Genomic DNA, 13,467 nt, shown 5'->3' with positions numbered 1-13,467 from the left:
GTAACATAAAATTAAATTGAATAAACTGAATAACACATTGTGACGAAAAAACATGGACATAAAATGGAAGATGAACTCACAAAATTATCTTTTTCTTTTCTTTTATAGTTCTTTTAATTGTATTCAAGACATGACAACACGTTTTAATAAATCATTAAACTTCCGAAAATGTCAGCCAACCATCTCCGAGAACCTCTCACTCGAACAAGCTTTCTTTATAAAACCTCACTGAAAGTTTGTTTCCTTTATTTCGAACCGTGCAGTGTGTCCTGCAAAGCTTTCATTATTTTCCTCTTCAAATGAACAGAGAATCTCTATGAACCATTGCCGTTCTCTCTACTTTGCATGTGTGTCGTGTAATTGCATTTATACAAGAAAAAACGAAGATAAATATATATATTTTTTTCTTCAAAAGAAACAAACTTAAGATATCTGTCATTGGAGAAACTTCTCTGCTTGTTGGAATAAAGAAAAAAAGATCATTCTTTGTTTCCCGATATATAATCATTACCTTTTTAAGTGATTTTTTCAATTCATTTTTATTCTTTAAGAAAGAAAAATATCCTTTGTTCAGTCAGCAGAGCAGTCGTGTTCCAAAGAACAGATTTACAGTAAAATGTCGATGCAATTTGAATACTCTAAATTGTTACAACATCCATTAAAGTGCATTTTGCATTTAGTATTTCGAATAATTGTTGAATATATTGATTTTTTTTTGTTTTGTAGTATTATAGAGTTGCCACTACATTTATACAATGATTACCTCCTACTTTCCAAATATGTATCCGCTTTAAAAGTACTTTAAATGTGACTTTTTTTAGCTTTATAATAATTTTTGGTTGCCTTGTGTTTTCGCCAGCACTGATTCTTCCATCCTTTATTTATTTTTATGATTTGCCATTAACTTTCCATACGCCTGTTTCTAAATTAATCAACAATATGAAAATCTTTAACTTGTTCCATTTCTTTTTAAATATACGAATGGTTAATTAAATATCCGCACTTTGTTTTCTTTTCCTTCTTTTCCTTTTTCTTTTTTCTTTTTGTTTGGAAACGTATTTGTTCTGGTTTTCCAATTAGCAAAAGCATAGAATCAGCTCTGCTTGACACTAGACATGAATGGGGTATATGTTACAACAATAATTTACAAGATGGAATAATCCAACAAGAATACATCGATTTGACTGTGTATTATAGAGAAATACAACAACTAAATGAGTCGGCTAGGCAATACTGTCAATACCATAAACACATCTATAAATTACCAACTAATACAGCATGCCGTTTTTGCATACAGAAATCTTGCACACCATTCTGTTTCCAACTTCTATAGCAAATGCATATAAATAATATTCACTTAATTCTTTTCTATATAGATAAATTAAATTATTATGCTGCAATAGTTTGAACACTGTTATACCAACAAATAATAATTTGAAAAGGACTATAAATATATTACATTTAATTAGGACTTTTCTACTGTTGCAAATAATATGGTAATCACCTAGCCACCCATATAGGTTGAAAATAACGCGACCATCGGCAAAAGATCATAGCGCATGTACAATTTTACTCGTTTTCTTCGCATCTTTGTCTGCATAAACGTAAAGTATTCTTCCTGAATGTTTTCCTCATTTTGTTCGCAAAATATTGCTCTATTATGTCATGCGCTATATACTTAATCATCGACTATCTCGTCTTCTTACGCAGTAGAAAAACAAAAAGAGAGTAAAACAGAAAAAAAATTAAACATACAATGATTATAAATTGTAACATACAATGATTACCCTCTGTGTACGCTTGGTATTTTAATCATCTTATTGTTTTTTCATTGTTCTTGTTGCTTCCTTTAGCTATGAAAAATAATAGCAGAATATACGTTATGTAATATTTAATAAGAATATATAAAGACGGGGCCCACATACATTTGCAGCTACATTGATAAGTGTTTAATTCGTTACTTCATCTTTTTTTGGTTTTTTACCTTATTAATACTTTTTTTATTTACTGTATTTGCTACCGTACTTTTAATATATTTTGTTAATAGGGTATGCAAGCGAAAAACTATGGTAAAAAGAGAAACTTAAAATTTATGTATCGAGCATAGTCATAGCAACTCAGTATCACCTTCATTCTTGCCTTTTTTGATCTTCCATCGAAGGCACTCTATATTGTAATCTTTTTTCATTGCGTTGCTATCGAAAGTCCTGTTGTTCTATTAACACGAAGCTATGAGTATAGCATACATTAGAAGGAAAGAAATCAGAAGAAAACGTTGAACGTTTTTTTTCTTTTTTTAATGCCTATCGGTTGCGTGCTTCTATCAGAGATACAGTGAAATAATAACATAAACTTATTATTCATTGATTTTTTTTGTGGCAATCATTTAAAACAAATCATTGAAATTAAATGATCCGCTCCATTTTTATGTTATATTTTTTTCCCTATGTACATATACATATATATGTGTGATTTTTCGCAAAAAGTCCTAAGGCTTTACTACAATATGATTACAAATCAAACGAAGAACGAAAGAGTAATAATAATAAAAAAAGAACGTATAATAAAAAAAATGAACAGATAGAGAAGAAGCAAAAGTTTTCATGATCTTTTCACAATGGAAGACATGATAAACCATGTCTGTTTTGAATGTTTAATCACTTGCTGTATCGACACAAAATCGAAATTTAATCAAATAAAAGTACAGCTATAATGTTGATTGAAAATAAGGAGAGAGAACAGTCCACTGGAAATTGACGCTTTCATTTACAATAAAAGTGCTCTTCTACAGATTAAAAAAAAAACAAAAAAAAAACAAAAAAGGAGAAACAATATACATACAGTCGCTTAATTTACATTCTCGTTCGACTGTTTCTCATTTATTAAGCATTTATCATCATCAATATTCCAGCATCATCATCATCATATCATCATTGTTATCATTGTTTTATAGCAAGAGTTTAAAGATGTGCCTTACTTCGAAATATAATTAATTTTTTGTTTACCACAATGACACACAGTGTTCGAAGATCGAGTTTATAAATGGAATTTTTTCCTTTTTTTCCCTAAATACACAAAGAGAGGTTTATTCGTTTTATATGTTGGCTTATTGTGTTCACATTCTCGCACGGATACGTCCTCTATCGTTAAAGTTGTTTCGTGGGCCCCTATATTTTGCGTGTTTTATCATCTTTTTTCATTTGCTACATATTACAACGAAAAAGCAGGCACGAGTTAGGCGCGCACCTGTTCTTTTTACGTCGATCATTTTATTCGCCGTTTTTACGCAAGTTTCCACTTCTTTCTTTTGCATTACATATTATATTTTGTTATTTTTGCGGTACTTCTGCTCTGTTGTATTGTTTTCTTTTTCAATAATATGGATTTCATATATATTTGCTTCCTTTTATTTATCCTTTATTTTTCCTCTTTTCCGTTTTTTCATTTTTTTCGTTTATATTCCGTATCGTGGTTTTGCTTGCTTTCGCTTCAATATTTAGTATATTTAAATTATTTCACTTCTTATGTTTATTGCGTTACCTCATATCAGTGCAGCAGCAACTGATTGTGTTTGTGTACCATCATGTTTTATACATATAGTTATATATATATATTATGTCTTTTTTACCATTTCATTTTTTACTTTGTTTTATTACATATTTTGTATTCTCCGGTTTGCATATATCAGGATGATCGATTTCTCGGAAAGAAAATCTATCTTTACACGAAAGCGTAAAGTGGCATTTTTACTCTCAAATATTCATCCGTCGGATCTGAAACGTCTCTCTGCTTCTAGTTTAACATTATTATCCTTATTATTATTATTAATATTATCATTATCATTATTATTATTACGTTGGTTAGTTGTTTATGAGCGATTGGCGTCGTTTTAACTTTAAATTGTTCAAGAAAGATATACGGCGATCTTTTTTTCTATCATTTTCTTCTTTTTTTTTTTATACGTCGGTGCACATTTTATATATTATATACCGTACTCAGAAAATAATGGATGGTGTGAATGCGTGTTATTAATTGATAATCAAATGATATTCATTTCTGCTTTTTTTAATTTACACAATTCCGTTCATTACGGGATTTGACTTTTTATTTCGTTTCATTATTTTCTTTTTGTAATCTTCAGCCTATTTTTCAAATCGCGTTGAGAAAACTGTTTATTATATGCATACACTGGTATAGCTTATATTGAAGCTGACATTTAGTTTCTTCTTTTTTTTAAATATCCTTCCTATTTTTCATGTTTTATATTTTTTTGTTTTTTAGCTTTTTTTCTTTGTTTGCAAGCAACTCAGAACTTTGAGAGCTTCGGAGACACAGAAGAATTAATGAGATTTTCTATTAAATCACGGATGTCAAACATGTTCAATATACTATCGTCTCTTCTAAAGCACTTTTTCATTTTTTCCTCTATGCTTTTTTCCCTTTAAATCTCTTTTTCGTTCTCTGTACAGTACACTTTCTTCCTATGATCTTAGTCATTCGCTTTAATTCTCACAGGCTCAATTCAACCGTCGCTCAAATTATATAAAGTTTCTCATTGTCTTAATGCATTTTTTTACGCGATAACAAATCTACAAAAATATAACATTTTTATCTTATCTCTCATTATATTATCTCAATAAATGGTTTTCTCTCTCACAATCGCTTTCTCTCTCGCTTTCGTTCGCTCTTTTACTCAATTTAAATTACCTCTGCCATTTTAGACGCATATCCTTTCTTCACGCCATTTTTACCTACTCTTTCTGTTTATGTTTTCATTCCATTCCATAAATAATCGTGTTCTGTCGTGCTGTCTTGTATCTCTGTCGTATGTGTATTATCATACTTTACTGATAAAAGAACCCACATTACCCTTCAAACTTCAATGATCTTTGGTAGAACGTCGTTTCGACTATTCTACACATAAATAGTATTTTTCATCTTCTTCTTTTAACATGATGATCTCCTAATTTGAACCGGTTCTTCGCGCGACAAAAGCGCAAAGCCACCAGACTCCTCTTTTATGTACACCAACCTTACGCTGTTGTTTCTAAACTATTTGTATGTACAATTAAAGGAGAGACACATATGCTTTCGAAAATATGCTACAAAAGGCAACAATACCTAAAATTTTTATCCGGAAAAAGAGAAAGAAGAAATAAAAATAAAAAAGAAGATAACACGTTTAAATTCTTCAATAGAATTATAAAAGATAGATATTTCTCTATGGCGCAACTAGTTATTGCTTTCTTTTTATGTTATTAACTGAGGTACTATCCAACCTGGTAATAGAATTAGAATAATGCATAGTGTAGCATATTTTCCAAGCGATACCGGAAGACCTCCGCAAGAATAACTCTTTCAGAGAACCTCGTCTTTCTATTTTATAAAAATTCAAGCCGATTACTCTCGCAATGAGCCCTCCGTGTGCCCATGAGTACATATCATACATGGAAATTTATAATTCGTTCAAAAGTCATTCATTCGTTTCTTCACCGACACAACAACAAATAAATATATCAATTCGCGTACACGCGCGTTCATTTTCTTATGTACCACGTGTGTGTACGTAAACGGACACGCGTTAACATTCCACATTTATATACATTTCTTATGTTTCTTTATATGTCATTCTCACAGTCACGCGTTTACAACATGTTCTCTCTCCCTCTCCCTCTTTCTCCCTGACACATATCATACACGCACGCACGTGCACACACACGCACACATACACACGAGCGCACGTCGTACGCACGCACGCAAGCACACACACAAATAAAGCAATATTCTTTCGCGCTTATGTAATTTTCTCGCATATAGTGACTCCACGTACCTCGCACTCTATTGCACACATATTCATACACAATCATTCACAACTTACATATAATATGTAATCTATCGGGAATTTCTAATCTAAATCATATATAAATATATATTTTACCTATATGAAAAGCATCAGTCTCCATTTGCTAATGAATGTCTCAGTATCCTGCCTCGCGTTATCTACGAAACTCAGTAAAACTATTCGTGATACACTGTCCAGTCCAAATTTTGTCCATTCGTCCGTCTGTGATGTCTTAGAGCATGCGATTTCTGTCTCGTGCCTACAATTATTAGAGATCAGAGTACTGAGACTGTCAATGCGAGCATTTCATATAATACCGGAAAATATATATTTTCATTGTAAAAAAAATAATCACACTTCTTAAGAATTAAATACTTATAGCAGTTGACGACTTGTTCTCGTTCTTAGTAAAATTAGCGCACGCATACACTAATCAGTCGAGTTCATCCTTATGGTGATCCGAGCGGAGTAGTAGTAGTCTAAAAGCACGCTCGTGTTAGCACAAGCACGATTTCATTGTTTTTTTAAATATTTTCTTCTTTTTTCTTAAATCATGTTCGTTTTCGCTCTTATCCTACACGCTGAATGGTACGTTTGGCAGTGAGGACATCGTATCGTGTACGTCGGAAATGGGTCTACATCCTTGTGGTTTTACAATATCTTCACATCGCGTTAACGATGCTTTTTTTCTTCTACATTAGTTTAAATAGTTTGGCCCCATCAGAGCTTTAGACATTGTTGAGTGATTCTGCGCGTAACATTTGAAAAGTTTTCCTCGTCATCCTCATTGTGCGAAAATTCAAGGCAATTTTGTGTATACATTTTTTTCACACACTCTCTCTCTCTCTCTTCCCTCTTTTTCCTTAAATGGCAAACGTACATGAAAAAGAATTCTAAACCCCCCTTTTTCTTTTTGTTTATAAAAACAATTTTTTGCACGATCGAAAGTAATTGTGTCATATGCAATAATTATGATGCAACTTTCAAATGTCATTGGCGCATCATTACTCGTTTACACACACTTGTTTTTTCTCTAAGAAAATCCTTTTGATTGCAGTCTTGAGTCACATCCGGGAGTGTCTAAAAGTCGATATAAACGTGATGTATAAATACCTAATTCTCTGCGGTGACTGGAGCGACCAGCGACGCGTCACCCTGCCCTTTTTCTATTCCTTTGCCATTTTCTACAGCATCCTCAAATTGGCCTGGTACTGGTAGTGCGTCTTTTATTGTGTTAATATTTGAAATCGAGTCACTGGCAATATCAACAAACATGTTCATAGATGTTCAAGATGATTATTTTATGCATGCGAATATAAAATGAACTCACTTATAATCAGTTATTCCATCAACGTTATTGCCTCGCCCCCTGTTGTCTTTTTTGTTTTCGCATTCTTTGCTCTTCTTAACTGGAGTTTTCTTTTTACCAGTTATCTACACAATAATTCACTTTCACTATCTTTTTTTTAATGGAACAAATAAGTTGTATAATAAAGATGTCTATCTACCTTCATCTGCGTTTTTTTTCCACGACCTGCGATTTGTGTACGGTTGTTCCCTCGAGTTTGGAACGTGGGCCGGCCCATGGGGGTGAAACCACGAGGGAGACCATATTTAAGGCCACCGATTGAAGTCACCTAAAACATACATCTTAAAACGTTACACTGGATAGCTCCAATTTTCTTGAAGATTAATTATGAAGTATAATTGTTGTCTTTTTTATTTGAAAAGCACAAGGTAACGCAAAAGTAAAGTAATCAAAAACTTAGAATAATGCTAATATTATGTTATATCAATTCATCTATTATAGACCAATGTCGCCACTACACAACAGACGTCTATCATTTCCGATAATTTTCTGTCACACATTAAAATGTTATCTTACTTTTCTCTTACTCTGTGCAAACTGTGCAGAAGGATACTACCTACCTGTGGCGGAAGCCGTCCGCGAGGATGTCCCTGTAGAGGCTGAGGTAAGCGGCCAGGTTGTCCATAGTTTGGACCCCATTGTCCAACAACAACCCCGGCAATTTCTAACTGTCCACCACGAGACGGTATAGGGCGACGCATTAATCCACGTTGAGGCATAGTTCCGTTACCTCTCCCGCGCATTAAGCCGTCGTTAATTGTACATCCGGCGGCCAGAATATTCTGTGGTACTGACATGCGAATACCTATTCGCAAAAAATGATAGAGTAAAAGGAAAAATATTAAATTAATACATAGTAAATAAAAGAATTGTGTAACAGCTTTGAGATTCGCAGACAAAGTCGAGACATATTAAATCCACGAAGCAATACAGCTGTATATTTCTTTCCTTCCATCCCGAAAACATACCATCAAACATGTACACGGTATGCTAAGATTATTGGAAGGGAAAAAACGACAAACTGAGGATTCGAACTTAAGACACTTGCTTATAAGATTTATCACCGAGCCACGATAGGCTCTAAGGTTTAAGAAATTGAAAGCATCTATTGAAAGATATACCTGGGCCAACTGGAGGTGCCCGAGCGAAAATAACATTGGTACCCTCTAAAATAGCTTTTTTCATCCGTTCGACTTTTACGATGCGATCTATGTGACCACCACAGAGTTCTAGTAAGTTTTTCGCAATCCTAGCACGAGCCAATGTATGGTGGAATAGTTTTCCATCAAAATATAACCACGGGCAGCACATTAACCATGGAATCGGTGCACCACAAGCATCGTTAGCTAAGAGAGCAGTCTCAACACCAGCCATGAATAAAGTAGCTAATTGGACTCCGCGTGACGTTACTAAGGGAAGCTACATAAAGAAGTTCAAGATAATATATAATTTTTATCATTAACTTAGTAAAAAATTATTCAAGTTACCTGGAGATCTTGTAAATACTGAGCGTTCATAAGCTCTGGCGAAAATGCTTGTGCAATAAAAGCGTCTAATTCCCAACGACGTAGAACTTTTATTTTATCCGAAAACGACATAATATATCTGTAATAAAATTAAATGTATTATAGAACAGTAGATTAATGAAAAAAAAATTTTCACAGGAAAAAGAATTATAAGTTACCTTAATACACAAGCCATGACTAAAAGGTGTTGCGGTACATAGGAAGTGTTTAACATAAGTGGTGTATCTGATTTCATACAAGTCAAGAATCCTCGTAAACGACGACGTTTGTCATCTATGCCCGTGCTGCAAATGAAAATTCCGTGTAGACTTCCCTTCTCATCCTCCAATAAAAATAACACGTTTACAGTCCAAGCCGAAAACGTACTTCCTTCCCGTACATCCCAGAAAACGATATGCATATACTTTGCATTAGCTGCTTAAAGAAACAGCACACATAAAAATGTAAGCTGTAACAATTCTTGTTTTCCCAATAATTTCTGTTAAATTAATTATGGTATTCAATCAAATTATTCCTTGTATATAAAACATGCATAATTTAATTATTTATATAATTAATATTAATTAATTATAAAAATTTAAACTCAAAATGTCCCTATATCAAGAGTTATATATTTTTTAATGTTAGACGCTCCTGAACCACGATCGGGTCAACTGACGGATAGGTCGAGAGTATTCTGACCCATATATAAGATACCAGACTGTGAACATGATAATTATGGCACAAAATAATTACATACCCAAACCATAAACGTTGAATCGTAGGAACGCCCCAACCAATTTGTTCTGCCTTTACAGGTTCTGGAGTCAGATATGGATTCGATTTAGACCATACCCACTCCTTTATTACAACATCTGGGACTTCAATTTTTTCACTATCTATTAATTCCAAATAATGTAGTACATATTAAATCCATATCAAAGTATTTCCAAAAAGAGTTAATTTACCTACCTCCCTTCTCTTTACTCTTGGCAGCTAAATACATTCGGTGATGAAGATTGAATAGAATCGCGTATACCATTTGCCTGACGGGTCTATAAATAAGATGGATCGATGGAAATTCGCGGTGATTTTCGTCTTCGAGAAGAACGGGCAGTTTGATCTCTCCGGCAATGAGAATTTGATAAATATGAGGAGACATTAAGCCTTTTTGATGTCGTTCAGATGCAGTACGCATCACTTCTGGTACCGTACTGGGAATAGTCATCGTTTTCTCCACTTGTTTCGACGAATCAGCTGTCGCGTGAGATGGAGACGTAGCGGAAGAACTACTGCTCGAACTGGACGAACTAATTAGAAGATTGTGTGTACCATTTATAACGTGTCCATTGTTTTGTTCTTCCTCTGTCCTAATATTATCGTCTCCATGGCCCTGGATACCCGGTGGATCTATCACAATTTGTGGCGCGGACTTTGCATTTGCGGTAGCTTGCTTATATGCGTTTAAACTCTCTCGTTCGCTTTCTACAGTTTCGGACGCGAATCTTGAAGTTTCTAAATTCGAATCGGCTTCCGATGTTGACGGCGTTTCGGATAAATTTGACTGTTGCACGTTTTGCTTCGAGTCCAACTTGTGTACTGAAGTAATTAATTTGTTAAGATTAAAATATAGTAGTAAAAATACACTGCCAGGCATAAATATTAGGACACCAACTGATATTTAGTACAAATTACGTGCCTTTTACTGCTTTATTTTTCTAGGTAGTATATTATAAATCTATTATTTCATTTGTTTAAAACTGTGTTTCATTGTGTAAAATACTAAATAAAATAAAATTTATTAGATAGATCTTTCGATAGTTGCAACAAATAGGCGTCCTAAATAACTATGGCCTACAGTGTTACATTGAGTTGTAAATTGAAGTAAGAATATACCTCTATTTGGTTTTACTGGTTTATAATGCAAAAATCCGTCTTTAGTTCCATTTATATAGTACTGAACTGATTGCCTCAATTTCGAACACCTCGGATCTGATAAAGATCCAAAAACCTTCTGCGAAACTACGTCCAATTCGACAGATGGTAAATCCCGAACAAAATTAGCGATCGTTTTAATCGTGTGTTCGACGTTTACTTTGTTCAGGTTAGTATTGACATTCAGTTTCTTATAAAAATCGGTTAAGTCTTGCTCAGTTAAAATATAATTTCCAAGTAATGCGGCTAGCAAGCATAATCTATCAGAAGGGATGTTCAAAGCTTTTAAAAGTTCCGGAAGAATGTACTCCTTGGTGTCGAGAGAGCCTTTGTACGTAAGTTTTAACTGTTCAGACGAGAAATATCGTGGAGGATCGAACGCAGCATATTCCGCATCGTCAGCAATTAAGCCGTTAAAACTGTTCTCTCGACAATATGCGATTACTTCTTGATGATGATCGTCCATGCTACAGAGTACTGTAACATTTAAATGCCGCAACGCCATACGTAGACTAGTCCTTAAACAAACTGGCGGAGTCCACCAAATTTTTGGTGGTGGAGTTCCCTTGGTTGAAATATGTTTTAACACCTGAAAAGATATAGTCTTAAATTATATGAATTTTGACAAAATGTTTTAAACGTTTCAATAAACTATCACTTACATTATTTACTTTAATTCGTACTTGTAATTGATTTAGAACCCAGTCAGCACGTCTAGGAGATTCGAAACATCCATTAAAGAATACAGCTAATTCTAAACCTGACATTTCTGTTGCTTGTATAAGAACAGCTAAAAATTGCAACATTCTATTCCACTGTCCTCCACAAGCCCAATCTGTATGAAAAATTATTTCACTGAGTACTTTACTTAGTGTAATAACAATTGTACAGAAAAGATTTATATATACCTGAGAAGTATCCTCCATATAATCTATCTAAGCAGCACTCTCCATCAAGGACTAGTCTTAATTTTCCAGAATGTAACTGTTGTGCTTTACCAACGCGATTATGTTGTCTTTGCGTAATGGTACGTGCTATTTTTAACAGATCCACGGGTACAGATCCACCTTGTACATAATTGCTATCCAAAAAGACTTGCAAATCTTGAATGCCCATTTTGTTCAAGATTCTTTTAGTGACTTACAGTTATTAATTAACCTTGATTGATTAATCACGTAATGTTATGTTTTTCTTCTTTTTCTTTAATTTGTTAAATGAGTAAATAATTTTTTTATCTTTCGATTTTGGATATTTTTAAGATACGAAGAAATCTAATTTGAGTTTCAATAATTTCAACCTGGAAAACAAACATTATTCATTACTTGCACCTACTAAGCATCGCTTTCTATGATATTCTTAGGCCTAAAAAACAAATTTTTCAAGAGCTACCAGGAATACAGTTTCTAAAATTTATTTTATTTATAATATCAGACTGCAGACATGCTGGACCAGGGACATTTCCTTTTAAAAAAATGCAAATTCAAAAAACAAGTCAAACAATGATTAACGATTGTATTGGTTGGTGAAATTGCTACAGAGAAATCTTCGAATTCATACATTAAATTTTATTCCGATTCCAGAAAAGGAATATCAAGATCGAGACCCTTAATCAAGGAAAACACTCGAGAAGTAAAAATTTGTCATATTCAGGAATACAAGTATGCCGACGCCATTTATTTTGTTTATATGTGACCATCCGTCTCGTCCAGTTTTCTTTCCCCGGTCAAGTCGATCGATTTGGTCCAAGACGATCGTTGCGACACTAACAAACGATAGCCAGCTATGATTTTCACCATCATTTCTCGCTTAATTGAACGTGCTCAAGAAAGAGGGGCTTTATAGACCGGCATGGCGAGAGTCTTCGTTCGTTGTGCAAAACTTACGCAAGGAATTCGCGCGGTTTCGTGACCAGTTTTCCTATACGAACGATACCATGCGAATTCTTGTTGATATCATTTAAACGATCGTGATCTGAAACGTGACAATACTTACGTTAAATTAGCGATAATCATCGTGGCCCCAAAGAAACACAAAACACACGGGCTTTGAGAGTAGGTGACGTCGGATTCGAAAACGGAAATGAGCGCTCGGCCGCGCTCGGATATCTACGTTGTTTGTCCTGGTTCCATGGGAATCGACTCCATCATTGGCTTGCCAACCAGAATTCATCGCGTTTACCGGAAATGAATAACTTAACATTGTTTTGAAAATACGAACTCATCAGGGAAACTGAAATTATCTTCAACAAGGCTATAATATTAGCATATAACTCATTGTACTTTACAATACAATAAGAAGCTAACGAAAATCAGTAAGATTTTCTCCCTCTCTTTTAATTGCAAAAATCATTGTATAAATATAGGGTGAACCATAAGTTACTTTAAACCATTTAAAAGTTGTATAACTTTATTTTTATTGCATATTTTTAAATTTTTGCCCTAGATTTTTAGTTTGTTTTTTCAAAGTTATAATGGAAAAATTCACAAAGTAGCAACGAGTAAGTCCCCCCCAAAAAAGTAAAATTACTCTTTACGACATAACATCACACCAAACTGTAATTTTTGTGGATACGATTCACATTGATAAATATATAATCTAACCTTTGGGTTTTCAGTATCTCAAAATATGGTATTCTGTTTATTAAAACATATTCATTAAGGCGAAAAAAAACACATCTCACTAAAACAGCGTTAGAAAAACTGATTTTGAAAATAAAATTCAATTATATTTACTCGTTGCTCTGTCGTGAATTCTTGAGTTTTATAAATTTTCAAAAAACAATCTACAAACCTGAAACAAAAATTTAAAAATATATA

The 13,467-nt window shown here is 33.7% G+C and overlaps 1 protein-coding gene across 1 annotated transcript; it reads right to left on the bottom strand.

Annotated features, from left to right (window-relative positions):
* Positions 1-84: 84 nt before the first annotated feature.
* Positions 85-12,767, bottom strand: LOC100650098 (constitutive coactivator of PPAR-gamma-like protein 1 homolog). The gene is made up of 13 exons (XM_003401644.4): positions 12,644-12,767; positions 11,560-11,948; positions 11,314-11,486; positions 10,613-11,240; positions 9,689-10,315; positions 9,477-9,615; positions 8,896-9,021; positions 8,699-8,816; positions 8,333-8,630; positions 7,772-8,016; positions 7,351-7,479; positions 7,173-7,276; positions 85-7,097 (listed from the first exon to the last, which is right to left on the bottom strand). The coding sequence occupies exons 2-13, from the start codon at positions 11,765-11,767 to the stop codon at positions 6,956-6,958; spliced, it is 2,937 nt and encodes a 978-aa protein (XP_003401692.1). The 5' UTR covers positions 11,768-11,948; positions 12,644-12,767; the 3' UTR covers positions 85-6,955.
* Positions 12,768-13,467: the final 700 nt, after the last annotated feature.

The sequence above is a fragment of the Bombus terrestris genome, chromosome 16 (assembly GCF_910591885.1).
Source record: "Bombus terrestris chromosome 16, iyBomTerr1.2, whole genome shotgun sequence".
NCBI classification, from domain to species: domain Eukaryota; kingdom Metazoa; phylum Arthropoda; class Insecta; order Hymenoptera; family Apidae; genus Bombus; species Bombus terrestris.
Note: the sequence above shows the minus strand (reverse complement) of the source record. Positions and strands in the feature narration are given on the sequence as shown.

Coding starts and splice junctions, on each gene's coding strand:
- LOC100650098 (XM_003401644.4), bottom strand. CDS start 11,767: ATGGGCATTCAAGATTTGCAAGTCTTTTTGGATAGCAATTATGTACAA. Junction 11,241..11,313: donor TACGAATTAAAGTAAATAAT/GTAAGTGATAGT, acceptor ATATCTTTTCAG/GTGTTAAAACATATTTCAAC. Junction 7,277..7,350: donor GAAAAAAAACGCAGATGAAG/GTAGATAGACAT, acceptor ATTATTGTGTAG/ATAACTGGTAAAAAGAAAAC.